We start from the raw sequence: 17734 nt of genomic DNA, 5'->3' as shown, positions 1-17734 counted from the left end.
TGTCAAATCAGATTTATTCGAAAGCAGCTCTACAACCAGAAAACCTTGTCAATGAGTACCATTAGTCTTCCTTTAGACATAGTAACAATAAAAGCGTCGCGTCTGTTGGTTAAATTTATTTAGATTTAGCCAGCCTTAACATTCTTAAAAGAATGTCTTCCGGCCACTCGCTCATAGAAAAAGAGAACACGTTTTTCTACTCGGAAATTCGATCTTAATGACTTTTCACTATGTTATTTTGTAATGACGACACTGAACAACTTTGATGTCCATAACCGGTGAGGTGTCAAGATTATTTCTTTCTTCATCACAATGATTCGTAATGTACTACGGACAGTAAATTTATTACAATAACATTAAATCTGTGGTTATTATAGAGAAACTGAAGTAGAGCTGCAATACTCGCAATATTTTTCACGACTAGGTACGGAGGGATAATGGATTTTGCCTCTGGCGCCTCGTGTCGAGGAGCGTCTGGCTGAAGCGCGTTCACACCTGAGGCAAATAGGTAACCGAGCGTGCTTCGTCCAGATGCTGCCTCAAGTCCGTACACGGCTTTAAAATGCTATATTATATTAATATTATTCAATACAATAAGTGGTTCTAATTTCGCGGAACAATTTGTGGTAATATTTTTCACTTCTTGCTTTACCGCCGTTATTATGCCGGCAAATTAGTAAGCGACGTACTCGTATGTAACACATTTTTTGGAAAATAAGTTTTATACCAATTCGGAATCAGCAAAGAAAGATGATTCCAATAATGAATTTACACAATTTGGAAAATAAATTAAATGCGTCTTTTTCCTGATGACAGCATTTATAAATAAATAATAATAAATATAAACATATTAGGACAAATCACACAGATTGACCTAGCCCCAAAGTAAGTTCGAGACTTGTGTAAGAAAAAGATCATTTTCCATCATGACCCGACCGGGGGGATCGAACCCGGGACCTCTAGGTTCAGTGGCAAGAACCTTACCACTGCGCCACCGAGGTCGTCATAAAGGTATTATACAAAAGGCACACATAATATGCATGCATATTTACTAGTATGCGGTTAAATTCACGGTGTGATGTGTAGGCAAGATTTTGACCAAGCTGTGATCGTCTCACAATCGATCTTCCATACATTACGTAGCCAATGGTTTCTTCTTTTGTACGAAGTACAATAGAAGTATTGTATAAGGATGTGATTGCATCTATAAAACTGAAACACGGCTGCAAAAATATGACACTTGGCCCATGCTCACATTATGATCGTAAGTACCTTATTATATAATTTGTATTATCAAAAAATAACAGACCAAAGCCCTCTCAGGATGTACCGTATCCAGAAGATCATCATTTAAATTAACATTGCTCCCAGCCTCACCTGTTACCGTAAACGTACTTGTCGGAACAGTGCCTACGACTAGTAATTTTCCCTTTAGTTGTTTTAATTAATTTAATTTCATGACGAATTTACAACAAAACTATTTGCCACGTAGGTAAAGGTTTAAAACACTCGTTAACGGAGAAAAATTGCCCGAATTATTATGTGTTTTTAAAAAAGTTTAGAAGTTGGATTTAGGATGTTTATTTCTGAAAAAAGATTGAGAAAAATACTTTTAGAATGACTGTAAACAACGTTTTGGCTTTGGGTTTAATACCTTTCATTTTAATATTCAATTTCATTCGGAGAGACTCCGACTTTCAAGCAAAACCATGATTCATATGAGGTAGCACTGCTTGCACATAGCATTGTTTTATACACACAGTGACACTATTTCTATGGACAAATAGTGTCCCCCATTACAGTCCGGTTTGTATTCAGTTTGTTTGTTTTTTAGAGCGATAAAAATCAATATATTACTGAGTGACTGACTGACTGACTGACAGACATCGCACATCCGAAACTACTGGGCGTAGAAAGCTGAAATTTGGTGTGTAGGTTCTAGGACAGTGTAGGGGAGCACTAAGAAGATATTTCCTGATATTCCCATGGGAAACGGATTTTTAGTAACATGCAAAGTTGTGGGCAAAAGCTAGTGTATATATATATATATATATAAATGGTTGTACCCCGTTTGGACACACTTGACCATTACTTCACTATTATGAGCATAAACTTTTTGTTGTAACTTGATGCATTGCAAAAATTCGGCTAAACGAAAGCTCGGGATCTCATTAGCTTAATTTTATAACGTTCATTTGTGTTTCTAAATTAAATACTTGAATAGATAACTAGCTGCGCCCCGGGCCTTTGCTCCCGAGGGAATTCGGGATAAAGTGTACCCTATGTGTTATTCCAGGTTATATTCTACCCGTGTGCCAAACTTCATAACAATCGGTCCAGTAGATTTTGCGTTACATACACACATCACGAACTTTCGCATGTATAATATTATTGGATTAGTACCAAACAAAAAAGAAAAAAAATACTCTTCATTTCAGCAGCAGTACTTATTGCTTAAATGTAATAATTTTGTTTTTTATTTTATTTTTAGGAGATGTAAAATTTCGAAGTTAACTCTATGTTCGATTCCGCTACATAACGCTACTATACCTGTCTTATTTTGCTTGGCTATTACATAGAGTTAAGATGTGTAGAATCGCAAATTATATTGTTTTTTTTAATGAAAAAAAAAAACTACGTATCACGAAAAGTCGTTGATTAAAATATGCTTGTTTTGATGTACCCAAGTAGTCTTTAGGAGATTTTGCGTTTGATACCAGTGACCCTGTTTATGGGAAATGTGTGTTCAGCCGTTTGGAAACCATCGGCTCTTATCTGGCAACTTCCATAAACCTGTTTATGACCTTTTGGTCAGGGGGCGGAAGTTTTTTAAATTTAATTTTTATTGTTAGGTATGTTATTCATAGGTATGTTTTTCACATACAGTGGTAACATGTTTATCTAAGTTGGTTTCATCAAAGATTTTAAATATAATTTCTGCGTTAGCGAATTATATTTATTTATGATTTATTATCAAATTTGTTTTATAGCACTAGTGCCCTCTGCATCAATCAACAATCTGTTAAACCTTTTCATTTCAGATTGAATACGAAAAATGGGCGTTGACTATATTTATTGTGATCTCAATGATATCACGAAGCGGTAACTCACAGATGCCAATGACTAGTATGTATGGCATGGTACAGCCACCGTTGTTTGGGATGCCGATGACAATGTACGGTATGCAACCGCCACGACCACCAGTTATACAAACTGTACAAATCTTAGCCGATGTCGAGTCCGACAATGACGACAATATCAAACCAATGAGCAATAAAATGTATGACAAGAATAATCAGGATAATAATGTCAAAGGTTTCAACGATTTGACACGTATGCAAGCTCGTGATCCCCCGCCCATGCCTCCTCCCATGCCTCCGCATGATCCTCCACCTATGCCTCCGCCCATGCCCATGGGTATGCAGATGCCTGTGCCTATGCCGATGACGATGCAGATGGCTGGGCCTATACGAGCATCCATACCGGCGATGACACCCCCTTCCTTCTGCCAAAACAAACCTCGTCACAAAAACTGCCCACCGTGCCCTCCCTGCCTGTGTTCTCCATCCTGCACTCCATCCTTCTATTCCTACTGCTCGTCATGTCATAAAAAATGTAGATGTCGAAGTCGGGACGAAACACCGTCTCCACGACCGGCGGTGTCAAGTCCAGAATATGCTATTCCTTTCGCTCCTGCTTTAGCACATGTGGTTGTTCCTTTAGGTGATTATTATAAGGAAAAAAATCATGTCCATGATACCGAAGAATCTGAGGATAGTGCTAGTGAAAGTTGTGAAAAGCCAGAGGCATTGAAAAAGAAAACCACCAGGCGTAGACAAAATTTCCGTAGGTTAGATCAATCAGACGTAGATTTTGATGGACGTTTTGTGCGGCCTGAGATATCGTACATTGCTGATAATGGGGAAGTCAAAATCAGAAGACGTCTTAGTAATGCTGAAGCAGAAAACCTACTCGGTGAAGGCAATAACAACAACGAATTAAAGAGACAAACATCACACCATTTAGATAAACAGTCAAATTCAAGAGTAAACGTTATAGCTGCTCCTTCTGAGCTGATGATTGAGCAAGAGCCAATTGCTATTAACCTAAATCATGGTCCTGCTAACTCAGACTTTGTGCCAGATTCTATATTTGAAAGTATAAGAAGAAAACTTATGAACAGTGATGTAGAGCCAGAAACACTAAAATCTGGTAAAAAACATTTGGTGTTCAAACCTCCTCATGATAAAAAAATCAGCAATGTATCAGTATCATTCATGGTGACGTAAAATACTACGGTTGTTGTACTCTGTTTAAATGACTGACTTTTTGTAACAAGATTTAGCGCTAAATTCTTATTTAAAATTAATTTATTTTTATTTATTCAGTAAGTTAAGTATTTGTAAAGAGGTAAATACACTTAGTACATTCTTTAGACCGATTTGTTACGTAAGATAGTAGAGTCTGCAGCACATGATATGGTTTTCAAACCAGTGAGTTGCGTAAATTAGTTTCAATCGAACAATGGAAAATCATACAATGATTTGAGATAACAGCCCTTACACTACAGTCTTAAGCACTATATAACGTCAAAGTTTTTTTGATTTCTCACATTTTCCATTTCCATAACTGTTGAAACTCTAATGACATCGCTATCAGGAAAATGTTTAAGTCTATATATATTGTTTTAATACTAGCGTATCAAATATGTTTTTCCCTAAGTGAATTGAGCGATTTAGATGATGAAATTTTTGATATACTGAATAAACCATCGATGGACGATCAATCAGATAGTGATCGATTAGATTCATTTCTGATGAAAAATCAGCTACATAAAGAATTTGATCAAATGAACTCTGCTTCAATGATGTCAGTGCCGAAAAGTGATTCATCATTAAAAGAATTTAGACAATTGCAAGACAAAATTATTAATGAAAACAATGAGGAAATATTAAGACGAATGGGTGGATTGAGAGTAGGCCTGAATTCGACGCCGCCATTACCGATCGTGCCGGCAGTGCCGGCACTACCGGCTATGCCTGTGGTCCCGGTACCGATACCGCAGCCGATCGTGATTCCTGGGAAGGTATACTATGAGCCTGTGATACATGATCATCCACCACTGCATAAAATAAAAAAGCTGCTGAAATTGAAAGGAAAGAATAAGGAGAAGTACTTAAACGAAGATTCAAGTGGTTGCGATGAGTCCAGCGAGACTTCCGATGACAGCTCTAGCAACAGCGCGAGCACAAACTCTGAAACCGATACATCGTTTGAATATTACGACGATTTCTTCGGCGTCCGCAATTGACATGCTTTCAGTCAATCCAATGTTGATTTCTTTACTATTACTGCTACAATTAAGTATGTCTCATTTAATTACAGCAAAGTATGAATCATTGACTTCATTTATGTTTTGTGATGTTTTTTATACATGTTCTTATTTTTATAATAAAACTTGTAATTATTATAAACGTTTGCATTTTGTATATTGTCCTTTATATCATTTAATTTCTAAGTAAATTATTTTTATCAACACTACGACATGGACTTACACTTTTTGGAAAAAAAAATTTTTAAAACTATCTGCAAGTTGTAGTTTAATAAAAGGAAAAGCAAAATATGTCACAATATTTATTACAAAAATAACAAATTCACAAAAATCCCAATGTAATGTACAACCGGTGCGCCGCAACTCAGCAATAGCAATTTGCACACACCTTAATAAATTAATCTTATAACTATCACAAGCCTAATTCCTAAAGCTAATGGCATTGAAGTGGAATGTATATTTTCATTATTTCTGATTATACCTAATCGCAAATATTCTATTTCCTCTCAGAAATAACTAACTATACCTATGTGACCTCCAATAACCAAGAATTGTTCTAGACTCTGAACTAAGAGGTCTTATTCTAAAACTCGCTTCGGATTTAGTTTAATCCTTGCGATTTAATCTTCATTCGTTTTTCGTGGCATCGACTAGATTCGATCTCATTATGGACATGCTAAATTTCAACTCATCAGTTTATCGCACACATGTATACGTACCATTTGGTTTATTTACTTATTTAATGCACTTACGACACTTATGTAAATACATAATTTGTTATATGTATGTCGAAAAATAAATTAGAATATATTCATCGATTGCAACAAATATATATATAAAAAAAATTGTAACTTCATCATAAACTGTAAATAAATATTAACTAAACTATTAAGTAAATGTTTATAATCATTATACAGTTCTATCACTCAATTTGGAAACTTTCTTTCACAAAAATTGAACTATTAAATTAATCACATTGCCATAAAAAATCGTATTTCAAGGTCTGAGCCTCAACGGAGACATAGAATCTTTCATCTTTATTTATTTAAAGGTTTGTTCACAAGCAGTCAATTTTACAAGATAGAATTAGATAAGTTTTTAAAATGTTGTTTTCTTTCTATCGAGCGTGATATATATTATATCATATTTAACTTGGTATATAGCAAAAGGGAATACCATAAATAACCCCCATTACTATACTTAACTCTATAGTTTGGTCAAGCATTGGCATCTAATGGAGCAGCCAAAATATTTTTATACGTATGTATCTGGTGATACTAACATCCGTGATAATTCACCTAATATCCGAATGTCATTTGCTTATAAGTGGCATTTCGGTCATCATGTAGGTTTTGGTTTTAGGCTTCGTGTCTTCAGGATAGGTGAAAGCCATGCCCTTATCCTGGCTGCAGACCCAGTTCCAGTAGAGTAGTCTGATCCAGTGGGTCAGGAGTGCGACTGCGATGACGAACAGGCCGATCGCGACGGCCAGGAACGTGTAGGGTCCTAGAGTGTACATCATGTAGAGGTTGTGACGGTCGATCTCCCTGATCGGGGGTTGTACCTGGAATGAGCATGCTTTTCAGTAAGATGTATATTGGCTGGTACAAAAAGTACTTAAAAATAAATAATTATGTAATCGTAAATTATTTTGTCCGATAAATGTTGTATCTGTTTGTGAGAATTGCCATCGAAACAGCTGTACCGTAGTGTCTTAAAGTCAGAGACTTTATCACTGACCTGGGACGTCGTTTGAAAGATCCAGGTTTTAACTACAACTCTGACTTCTTCTTCATATATGATTACGTACTTCTTCTTCATTCATACATAATTACGTGGAATGAGACACACATAACGACTTTCTTGGCACTATTAATGGAGATGTTTGCAATTGCTTTCTCCAATTCACACCCAAGATTGATAATCAACCAGAGTGCAAGATTCCTCACGATGTTTTCCTTTACCGGAAGCAAGGGGTGGTCGATGAAAACTCGAGTCGAGAAAAACGACATTTTGAAGACCTTCAGTCAACTTACCTATAGGATGAAAATATGCTTAGGATTGTCAGAAAAATTATGTAAATCTGATCTTTTGTTTTTGTGAAATGGTTTGAGAAGGTAAGAAATGTCTATATATTGAAATACGAGAAATACTTACAATGTTGAAATACCCGACCGGTACATTCATGTTGGAGAACCTTTTGGCAGCTGGATTGAACGACACGTCCTTGACCACGATGTTCACCTGGACTGAGAACTTCGTGCTCAACACTATGCCGAGTTTCTGAAAGTAAAAACGACAGTTTTGAAATTTTCAGTAAGGGTCACGTCTTGGCAAAAGTCACGAGTCAGATTCTACGTTACTCTCTGTCTCAGACTTTCATTTTGTTATGGAATCATTTTCATATTCAAAAAGGTTAACGCTTTCCTATGCTTAGCAACGTATTCCTTGCGTGGTAGGTGAGCAGAGTTATAAGAACTTACCGGTTCTATTATGAAATAGCTCTCATGTCTTTTCTCATCTGGTTGTAATCCTTCAACGCGGTCGTATATCTTGGGATTAGCTCCAGTGAAGTGAGCAGCGGATAAAGTCAGCGGTAGACCTATAAAAATAAGATACTTAAATACATTTTAAAATGCTAACGAACTGCAATAGATTTTACGGGAAAGAGTAAAAAACATATATTACATACAAATCTCCAAAAACTTTCGCATTTATTTATTTTGTATTATATGCTTAATATTATAAATGCGAAAGTTACAAAAACTTACTGTAAAAACACGGCGACAAGTCAGACATGCCTTCAATACACATGCCCTTTCTGCAGAGGCACATGGTGTCCTCGTTATGCGTGAAGGTCCTATTGCTGATCCTGTACACCAAGCCCTCAGAGTTCTCCTGCATGGTCCTGGACTCCACGTAGTCGAGCTCCAGGAATCTGCAGAGAACGTTCCTGTAGATTCTGACCTCATGCTTCGGCGTCATCCGAGAGGGATAGCTGATGCCTTCGTATGCGTTCTCGAAGCTGTTGCATTTAGATCTGGAAAGTGGTTTCGGGTTATTTTGAGAATAAATATCATATTATGACGAATTTTGGCCCAGGACAGAGATGGTTGGCGGAGACGGAAGGAGGCCTATGCCCAGCAGTGGGTCACGGAGGGCTGCAGATGATGATGATGATATGACGAATTTTAGGATGTATGATTCCAACCTAGAATAATGTCTTCTCGTTGTTGTCGTATGGGGTGACGAAGGGACACATAAGATATACATTATACATGATAAACAGAGTGACATTGTAGGAGGTAGGAGGTTAAACATTGTCAGCCTAAATGATCAATTAGATGTGCAAACTCTGTGTTCCAATCAAACAATTACTAATTAACTGATTAAATTTAAACCGACGAACTGGTTCATATTTCACTTCGTAAAATTTTAAAAATTGGGTATACATGCGAGCCCTCTCACGTGTACAAACAATGTGTTTTACTCACTTCGTATTGTTTTCTGGATCGTCCCAGAAAGTCAGTCTGTCGTAGCCATTCATCGCCTTTATCTCAAACTTGTCGTAGTGGCCGGCTCCCAGGTCGATCCGGTAGTGGACTGAGTTGTCGTACATCTGGAATATCAAATAAATATAATTGACGACTGGGAAAAGAAGCACTAAGCAGAGATAGAGTCAATCATAGCAATCAAGGTTCGTATGAATAGGAAGAAAATATTCAGTGAAATGATAAGCGACCACCAAATGGGAGGAAGCAACATACCCTGCACAACCAGGGAAAAATGAAAAGAAAAAGTCAAGAACAAGGAGAACACTCAAAGACCCACACTAAGCACAAAACTTGTATCACAGATCTACTATTTATTTTTTGCACCGCAATAGTTATTATGTACCTTGTAAAAAGTTCTATAATAATTAATTAGCTATGTATATATGTATATTTGAGTTAAAAATGAACGCCTATTTAAACTTCAAGGCAAAGACACTACACATAGTTGCATTAAACTGAATAAAACTACAATTTCTTCTTGTAAGAAAAACAATTTTAATCAGTATGACTAAGTATAAAAGTGAGTTCAGATTCAGACTTATTCAGACGGTGAAAGAAACTATGGAAGTGTATATACTAGAGACACCGACACATGTAAAGATCTGGATAAACATTGTAACTGTTACACGTATTTCATTCCACATAGAGACCATGATCTTCGGCATTGAATCAAGTAAAAAAATTAAACTTTGCATTATTGCACAACTTTAAAATAATAATAGCCTAAAATTAAGAGTAAACTCTAGATGTTTTTTTTCTAAATAAGTGTTTATATTCGCTGAAGAAATTTATTCTTACGAATAATAACACTTATTTAGATTCTTACTTCATCGAAGTTGCTAAATTGAATTTAATAATGTGATTAGTTTGGAGAATTTTGAATTGATTTTTTAATAAGTAGTTAGGTAATCTTGCGCAATTTTAATTAATTTATTTTTTATTTTAATACAATGTAATTGACCTACTTAACTGTTTTAATAAGCGTTTTTTTAATCATCATAATCAAGGAGCTAAGCTCTGGCCAGTGGATTTCTTTTAATATTTTCCTTTCCATTGCTAGTTATTTTACTTACAAGACATTACATGGTGCTTACTTTTTCCTTTACCTGGCTCATGAATTAATGTAATCGTGAGTCGTTTTTTTTTTTACTCGTGTAATATTGAAGTAAATAAATGAATGAATAATACTCACCCTGTCCATGATCCCCATCTTGCCGAAGCTGATCCAGCCCGGCAGGAACCTGTTGCCAAGGGTGATCAGCTTCTCATTGTACCCCCAGAGGTACTCGTATGCTGTCATCGTCCGGAACGGCCTGGAGTTGATCTGGTTCACCAGGAAGTTGTACCCCATTCGGGTGAAGTAGGGGAACGTGCTGACCATTGACGTCATACTCTGGTAAATAATTGATGTTTTATTATTTTTACATATCATACAAAGAAGTCGCGTCTTACTATATGAACGTGATAAATTCGAAAACTACTGAACTGATTTTTGTTTTCACCTATAGATAGTGTGCTTCGTGAAGGATTAGGTGTACAATTTATTATAGTTCTACTCGAGCGAAGCTGAGACGAGCCGCTAGTTATACATAGATATACTGCTTACATAAATTAATTAAATAAATAAATATATTAGGGCAAATCACACAGATTGAGCTTGCCCCAAAGTAAGTTCGAGACTTGTGTTATGGGATACTAACTTAACGATATTATATTTTATAAAGATAAACAACCAACCTGGGCCAATCAGAAAAAGATCATTTTCCATCATGACCCTACCGGGGATCGAACCCTGGACCTATCCGTTCAGAGGTAAGCACTTCACCACTGCACCACCGAGGTCGTCAAGGTCGTCATTGGTCAATGAACTTTGTTATTTTATTGATTTATTTTTACAAAGTGCCTACTATAAATGTCATAGCAGGGTAAAAACTAGTCTTGCCTTCTTCCACACGTAGGTACTCTACTCTCGAACCTTCCCCTCATTCTCACCTCGATTACCAGCGCGCCACTGAGGACGTCAATTATACCTACTGATGTAAAAGATTTTGAAAGCTACGAGGAAGGGAACATATATAAGAATGAAATCATTCCCAAAGAGGGTTGACATGAGGTCGTAAAACCTTAGTAGAATCATCGTCATCAATCGCAAGGTTTTAGTATCTTCAAATTTCTTCGTCAAAGGCTTCGAGGCGTTATAACCGAATATCTCAGATGAGAGAGAAGTTCTCACCAGCATAGCAATATTGGGCATCACAACAGTGGTCTCGTTAGGATCGCTGACAGACTCCTCGGGGATGAACACAGTCTTCGTGTGCGGAGAATACGACATTGTGTGGTCGGCCTCGCGCAGCACCAGGTCATCCTGAGATCGGATCTCCCTGGAAATTAATCATAATTTGATTAAAACTAACGTGAGAAATAGACATTACAAAGCGTTTACTCGCGCGTTCATCAGTGTGAACTTCCCAGAGGAAATTTCTATTTTTCCGTCGAGCCGATTACTTGTGATTATCGACGGAAAAGCAGACGATGTGAGAGTGTGACTGATTATGAGCAATTGAATAAAATCCTGTTTAGAAGGATATACTCACTTGTATGTAAAAGGTCCGACTTCTTCCACCTTCAGATTCTTATCTTCTCCAGACAAGAATCTCTCAGCATTTGTGACGTTGAAGAGGAATGCCCTGACGTGGACGCCGTCCATATCCTGGTCCAGCAGGCTGTACACCAGCGAGTTCTTCTTTATCACTGTGTTCTGGTGGAAATCATATTAATACAGGATTACTAGTATCTAATGCATAATGTATTATTAACCATTATTGTTTTAAATGTGTTAAGTGTATACCTATTATTAATTATATAAATACTATGGCGCGACCGTCTTCGATATGCGTGAAGCCCCGTGTACCCTTTGGTGGTATCTGAAACAATCTATCTAACCTTCCAAAGGCGCGTAAGGTATATAGAGACTAACATCTTTTGTTCTACGATTTTTGTCTAAACGTAATAAATACACAAAAAAAAAACCTATTTTTTAGTTTTAATGTCGTTTTTATAAAACGTTAACTATGTTCGATTCCGTTATATAATGCTACTATACTGTCTCATGTTTTTTGGCTATTACATATAGATAAGATGTGTAGAATCGCATATTAGATTGCTTTTTTATATGAAAAAAAAAAACTACGTATCACGAAAAGTCGTAAAATAAAAGTTGCTTGTATCCAAGTAGTCTTTAGGAGGTTTTGCGTTTGATCCCTGTTACGCTGTATTTATCGAACAACACGTTATAAAAAAATATTTTAAAAAGGTTTCAGTTACTAGGAATACGAGATAACGAACTAACACAAGTCTAGAACTTACTTTGGGGCTACCCCAATCTGTGTGATTTATTCAAATAAATATTTAATTTAAGTTATCAATAAAACTCTTTATTGAAACGTGTTTCAATATATAAAAATTTTCAAATTGTAAACAATTTAATTAGCAAAAAGTTATTAATTTTGTACCTATCAATGTTTACAAATAATTATTAAGTAATTACTGTTATTTTTTTAAGACAAATATATTAGTGTTGATTAATTGACATTACTTTGATAACAAACTTTGCTTTAATTAATGATCATTGTGGATTGTGCTTTTATTCACCGCAATGAAAAACCAGGCATTGACAAAAAGGTCAAAATTTGGAAAACTATTTGACTAGTAAGTTGGAATTAGCCAATTATTACAAAAAAGAAAATTAAATATGAAATATTTCATTTTCTTATTAACTCACAAATTCTCCTATGATCTGGACGGGGTCAATGACCATGATGGTGATGGCGACGACCAAGCACAGCAAGGCGCAGGAGAAGTAGACCAACAGCTTCGCTGAAAACACGGTGTTTATATATGTAACTATTATTAACACGAAAGTGTGAAGATGATACATATATAATAAACTAGCTGCGCTCCGGGGCTTCGCTCCCGTGGGAATTTCGGGATAAAAAGTACCCTATGTGTTATTTCATGATATATTCTACTCGTGTACCAAATTTCATAACAATCGGTCCAGTAGATTTTTCGTGAAAGAGTAACAAACTTACACACACACATACATCCTCACAAACTTTCGGATTATAATACAACGGCAACTCAATTTCCTTCTTTAGATATCGTACGAGATGACAACGGAATGCTTAACCTAGGCAGCTGATAGACAACAATAGGATTGACAAAGAGGGTGGACGTAATAGGATTGTAAATTCACAGCAGAAACTTCAACATTTTAGTATTTTTTTACAATGACCTCAAGCTTCACGGCGTCAAAGAGGAGAGTCTTCAAGCCGGAGGTGAGGTTATCCTTGTGTAGGTAAGAGATGATAACTTAATAATCTTATTTTCAAGTCTGAGAAACACGGGGTTATCTGTTAGGTATATTTTAATCACAATTCATTGTCTACGCTCTTATGTAATTTGGGCCGTATCGTGTATAGAATGTCCAATGGTCGTTTGCAACTGTTGCAGATCACGTAGCACTGGTTTTCGTAACCTATAAAATATACGCGCGCACAGCAGACCGTAGTAAACAAATACAAAATATTCTTTGGGATATAACCACCTGGTTACACTGGTGAATAGTCCGCTATTATTTCCTGACTATGTTGGGGCACATAATGTAAAAAATTGTGTAACAACCCTGAGTAATGAGCAGGTTATTTAGCCAAGGAATATGCGTGTGCCAAAGGTCTGACACAAATCGTGTGAATTGGAGATGGAGAAGTGAAAAAGCGGACTCTGGGCTCTGCTTGTTCACAGCTAAAGTTTCATCCTCAGCCATATATCTTTGAAGCCGGGGAAAGCGCCCTTTTCTTCCTTCAAAATGTGTCACTTTGTGTCGCTTCTACTAAAATCAGGACGTGGTTGGTAAAAACGATCATAAAGTCTTATCAAAATTTCTGGCCAGGACATAATTTTCAGGACCCTTTATTTTCGAGGCAAAGGATCTGTATTCAGCAATAAATGTGATATTAATGTATCAGTGTGAATGTGATATACATGCTGGCTGACATATAAATAATTTCTAGACTCTGGAGCGTTTGGGCGAGTCCGAAAACGTATGATTTTATTTTTATCATGTCTTTGAAAGCATTGTCATTATCACAGTATTTTTTTCACTGTTATTTCTAATAATATAAAGGCCTTCGAATAGTCACTAAAATAAAAATATGTCAAAGACCGCGTGAAAATTGAACCTATATTTTATTACAGCTTATTACAAGCTAGTCTGTAGGGCCTAGTCTGGAAGGCCTCTGAGGGTAGTTTATTCTACAATTAAATTGTAATTTCTTTGTTATCTAAATCTAATGAAGATCATTTAGACAAAATATACTTACTCCTGCTTGCAGCTGGAGGACCTTCGCCTATTCGCCTATTCGCTATAAACGCCATACTACATAGACCTGCTGCGTCGATATGCGATCTGTAACAATTAGTGGAAAGTGTTACGGCGCTCTGTACCCGCTCATTACGTCACCGTTACATTTTTATCAATTATTTTCTCACAAAACTCTTTATCCAGTGTGGTATAATCTATTAGGGACCAACACTGTTTGAATGAGTTTCTTTCGGCATTTCTTCTCAACAGTGGTCGTTCCGAAATGCTAGTAGTTTGTAGCTTTGGTAAACATCATTTAATTTAGAATATGACGTGAAAAAGTGCCTGTGAAGGCCTAATTTCTGAATAAATGATTTGATTTGATTAAAATAGGTATAACTAGTTTTAAACTTTCGCATTGCATTATGGTATTAAACGCGCACATACCTTTTTTATTTCCCAGACATTTCGAACCTTGTTACGAAGTTAATATATAACTGTTCAAATATTTTTAAATTTTTCATTAAGAAATAAAAGAAATTGATAAAATGTGATAACGGTCCTGTATCCGGGTACAAAGCTAACTAAGCATATTTTAAAGTAGTAAAGTAGGTATACTTTACTACTTTAAAATATGCTTAGTGCAGAACAAAGAACCTTCAAAAAAAAATCCTGTGAAATAAGAACAAAATTTCGTCTAATCCATATAGAGTCTATCTGGGTGATTATTTGATCTATATTTCTTTGGAAGCTTATACCAAATTTCATCGAAAACGGAGAATCAAATCAAAGATTTTGCGTAATTAAGTAACAAAATATCCTTACACATATTGTGAGTAATAATAAATTAAAACTAATAATTATTCAGAAATTAGACCTTCAAAGGCACTTTTTCACGTCAAATTTTAAATTATATACCTAAGGTGGTATTTTTTTAAGAAGCTACAATATCATTTCAGAACGGCCACTGCGCTGAAAAGATATGCCGAAAGAAACTCATTTAATTAGTGTTGATCCATATCGACATGATAGGGACAAACTATTAGTGAGAAGTGGGTTACATTGACTGTAGGTAATAGTACATTTCTGATTCGCTGAAAGGCACTTTGATCATTAAGAACAACGATACGATTGTTCCAATAAAATAATTAGCTTCTTTAATTTATTGGTTCAAAGATACTGATACGCGAAGTGGAGTAGGTGATTGGTAGCTGTACCTGTTTCCACAACACAATATGAAACATACAAACAGACATCGTGAAATAATTTTAAGATTTCGATTTAAAATAATAGACGAAAAGTTACCCGCTCAAATTTCAAAAGCGTTATTTATACGGAATATTCTTTCTAGTTTAATATTAAAAATATAAATAACTAGTTTAGATGAAAGTTTTAAAATGTTTGCAATTTTTTATAAAAGGATTTTTTAGTTTTAGCATTTTAGTATGAAAAACATAAATAACTATAGTAGTTGATAGTTTGCAGAAGTACCTAAGAGCATAATTTTATCTATAACAGTTATATAGTATATATATTTGATAATTATTTACATAACTTTTTTCAAGCACAATAATTGTCAATTCTATAACCGTACGTACACACTCTCACTTGCACGCCAGCTTACATATTATTGCGGGACTAACAACTTAATCTAATCTTTATATACATAACAATAATTCGGTGCTTCAAGATAACAAATAATTACTCATTGATTATAATTATTCAATAATAAAGCGGTGGTGGTGTAATGGTTAAGACGCCTGTGGATCGAAAGATCCCAGGTTCGAATCCTACTCGTGCCACATTAGTTTGTATACCAATCTGACTCATGTATACCTTGGTCATTTTCATCGACCACCACTCGCTTCCGGTGAATGAAAACATCGCGAGGAAACCTGCACACTGGTTGATTTAACTTGTGTGTGAAATGGAGAAGGCCATTGTCTTCTTCAAACCACTTCTTAATAGTGGCACAATTAATGAATATTGCCAAGAATGTTGTTGTGTGTGTTTCATTGCACGTAATGACCACGACACTCAGCCATGAGGAAATACGACTAAGAAGAGATTTAATAATAATTTTGCCAAAATTTCGTTTGTACAGATAGAGGACACACACTTCACAGAGATAAAAATGCAGGTAGACAAAATAAGGCGATAAGCTGGTTTGTTGCTACAACATACGATAGAAGTCTCTCAAAGCTTATTGATATGTTATTTAGAATCAAGTATTTGCTTTTAGATTATACTTATATATTCTCAATAAAAATCTACATTAAAAAAATGTCTTTTAAATAATATAAACATTATATTAGTAATTATTTCTATATTTTTCAGAATTTTTAACGTTAAGTAGGTTACTAATCTATAATTGTTTTTTGTACGGTACCTTAAAAATTTAAGAGATTATATATTTATTTGATAAAAATTACAACAATAAATATATAACAAAATATAAGACTCCAAAGTTGCTAGAATAGAGAGCTAATGGTTTCCAGACATCTAAATAAATATACATAAACATGGATATAAGAATACTCTCGACTGAGCTCTCTTTCAAATAAAAAAACTAGATCGAAATCGGTTCAGCCGTTTGGCTGCTACGATGCCACGGACAGACATACAGATACATAGACAAGTTAAACTTAAAACTCTTTTTCTTCTGTAGTCGGGGCTTAAAATCGTTATTATTAATGTAATTGTGTGTAATTTCTGCAACTACCACAACTAATTTGAAAATAAAATTAGATCTGAAATGCCGGCAGAAGTGAAAACTTGAATATTATAAACGTTGTACACTTTTGACGTCTTACGAATTTTCGATCAGTCACGTGTCCTGACGCGAGTTCGCATATAAAAAGAAAATGCACAACGGCGCTAAAGAAGTTTTCACTTCAAAAATTATAAATAAAAAATTAATCTACCACAGGACCAAAGCTATAATTTATAAAAGTTGTTTGATGACAAGGTTAACAAAGAACTTTAATGAAAATTGTAATATTTTAAATTAGATTTGATCTCACTTCAAATTTGTAAAATTTGGAATAGTTTTTGAAAATCTTGTCCCTGTTATGTTATCTTTACAATACAATTAGCAGAAAGTTAGGTATTTCTATACTTACCACAAAAAATAAATCAAAACATCCAATAAAAACTGTTCACTTTTCTTAAGTATAAATAGACCATGTCACTGAATCACTGATACGCTCCTGGGCACAAAAAAAAAAAGTCAGAATACATTAGATATTCGCGCCAAACAAAGCATCAAGTCATGCGTAGTCGTCACTCGGAGTCATATCATCAAGTGATCGTGATTTTTCGACACAAGTTGAAGGATCTATGCGCGTCGAAACACAACTCACGCCAATATGTGACGTGCTACTGAGGAGGTACTTGAAGTGTAACTCCTTTCTTTCACAACAAATGACAGGTATGTAATGAAATCAGTAAATAGATTTTCTTGTCAACTCGCCCAAAGGCAGCTGA

General features: G+C 35.5%; 2 protein-coding genes across 4 annotated transcripts; one reads left to right on the top strand and one right to left on the bottom strand.

Annotated features, from left to right (window-relative positions):
* The first annotated feature begins 1226 nt into the window (after positions 1-1226).
* Positions 1227-5545, top strand: LOC128672514 (actin-binding protein WASF2-like). The gene is made up of 2 exons (XM_053749727.2): positions 1227-1264; positions 3042-5545. The coding sequence occupies exons 1-2, from the start codon at positions 1259-1261 to the stop codon at positions 4287-4289; spliced, it is 1254 nt and encodes a 417-aa protein (XP_053605702.1). The 5' UTR covers positions 1227-1258; the 3' UTR covers positions 4290-5545.
* Positions 5546-5621: 76 nt separating this feature from the next.
* On the bottom strand, positions 5622-17664 carry LOC128672513 (lysosome membrane protein 2-like). Of its 3 annotated transcripts, none has more exons than XM_053749724.1 (11): positions 17371-17664; positions 14268-14353; positions 12668-12762; positions 11481-11644; positions 11120-11267; positions 10079-10279; positions 8827-8951; positions 8104-8372; positions 7816-7934; positions 7490-7615; positions 5622-6896 (listed from the first exon to the last, which is right to left on the bottom strand). In XM_053749724.1, exons 2-11 carry the CDS (start codon positions 14320-14322, stop codon positions 6645-6647), a joined length of 1554 nt encoding a protein of 517 aa, XP_053605699.1. In that variant the 5' UTR covers positions 14323-14353; positions 17371-17664; the 3' UTR covers positions 5622-6644. The 3 variants fall into 3 exon arrangements, with proteins under 3 accessions (XP_053605699.1, XP_053605701.1, XP_053605700.1); XM_053749726.2 differs by lacking the exon at positions 17371-17664 and adding an exon at positions 15847-15875; XM_053749725.2 differs by lacking the exon at positions 17371-17664 and adding an exon at positions 15804-15856.
* Positions 17665-17734: the final 70 nt, after the last annotated feature.

The sequence above is a fragment of the Plodia interpunctella genome, chromosome 9 (genome assembly GCF_027563975.2).
Source record: "Plodia interpunctella isolate USDA-ARS_2022_Savannah chromosome 9, ilPloInte3.2, whole genome shotgun sequence".
Classification (NCBI taxonomy): Eukaryota; Metazoa; Arthropoda; class Insecta; order Lepidoptera; family Pyralidae; genus Plodia; species Plodia interpunctella.
This window is presented reverse-complemented; position numbering and strand designations above follow the sequence as displayed.

Excerpts from the sequence above, each read along its gene's own strand:
- LOC128672513 (XM_053749724.1), bottom strand. The coding sequence starts at position 14,322 with ATGGCGTTTATAGCGAATAGGCGAATAGGCGAAGGTCCTCCAGCTGCA. Across the intron at positions 8,373-8,826 it reads GATCCAGAAAACAATACGAA|ATCTAAATGCAACAGCTTCG; the intron begins GTGAGTAAAACA and ends ACCACTTTCCAG. Across the intron at positions 6,897-7,489 it reads CGGTCGGGTATTTCAACATT|GTACAACCCCCGATCAGGGA; the intron begins GTAAGTATTTCT and ends TGCTCATTCCAG.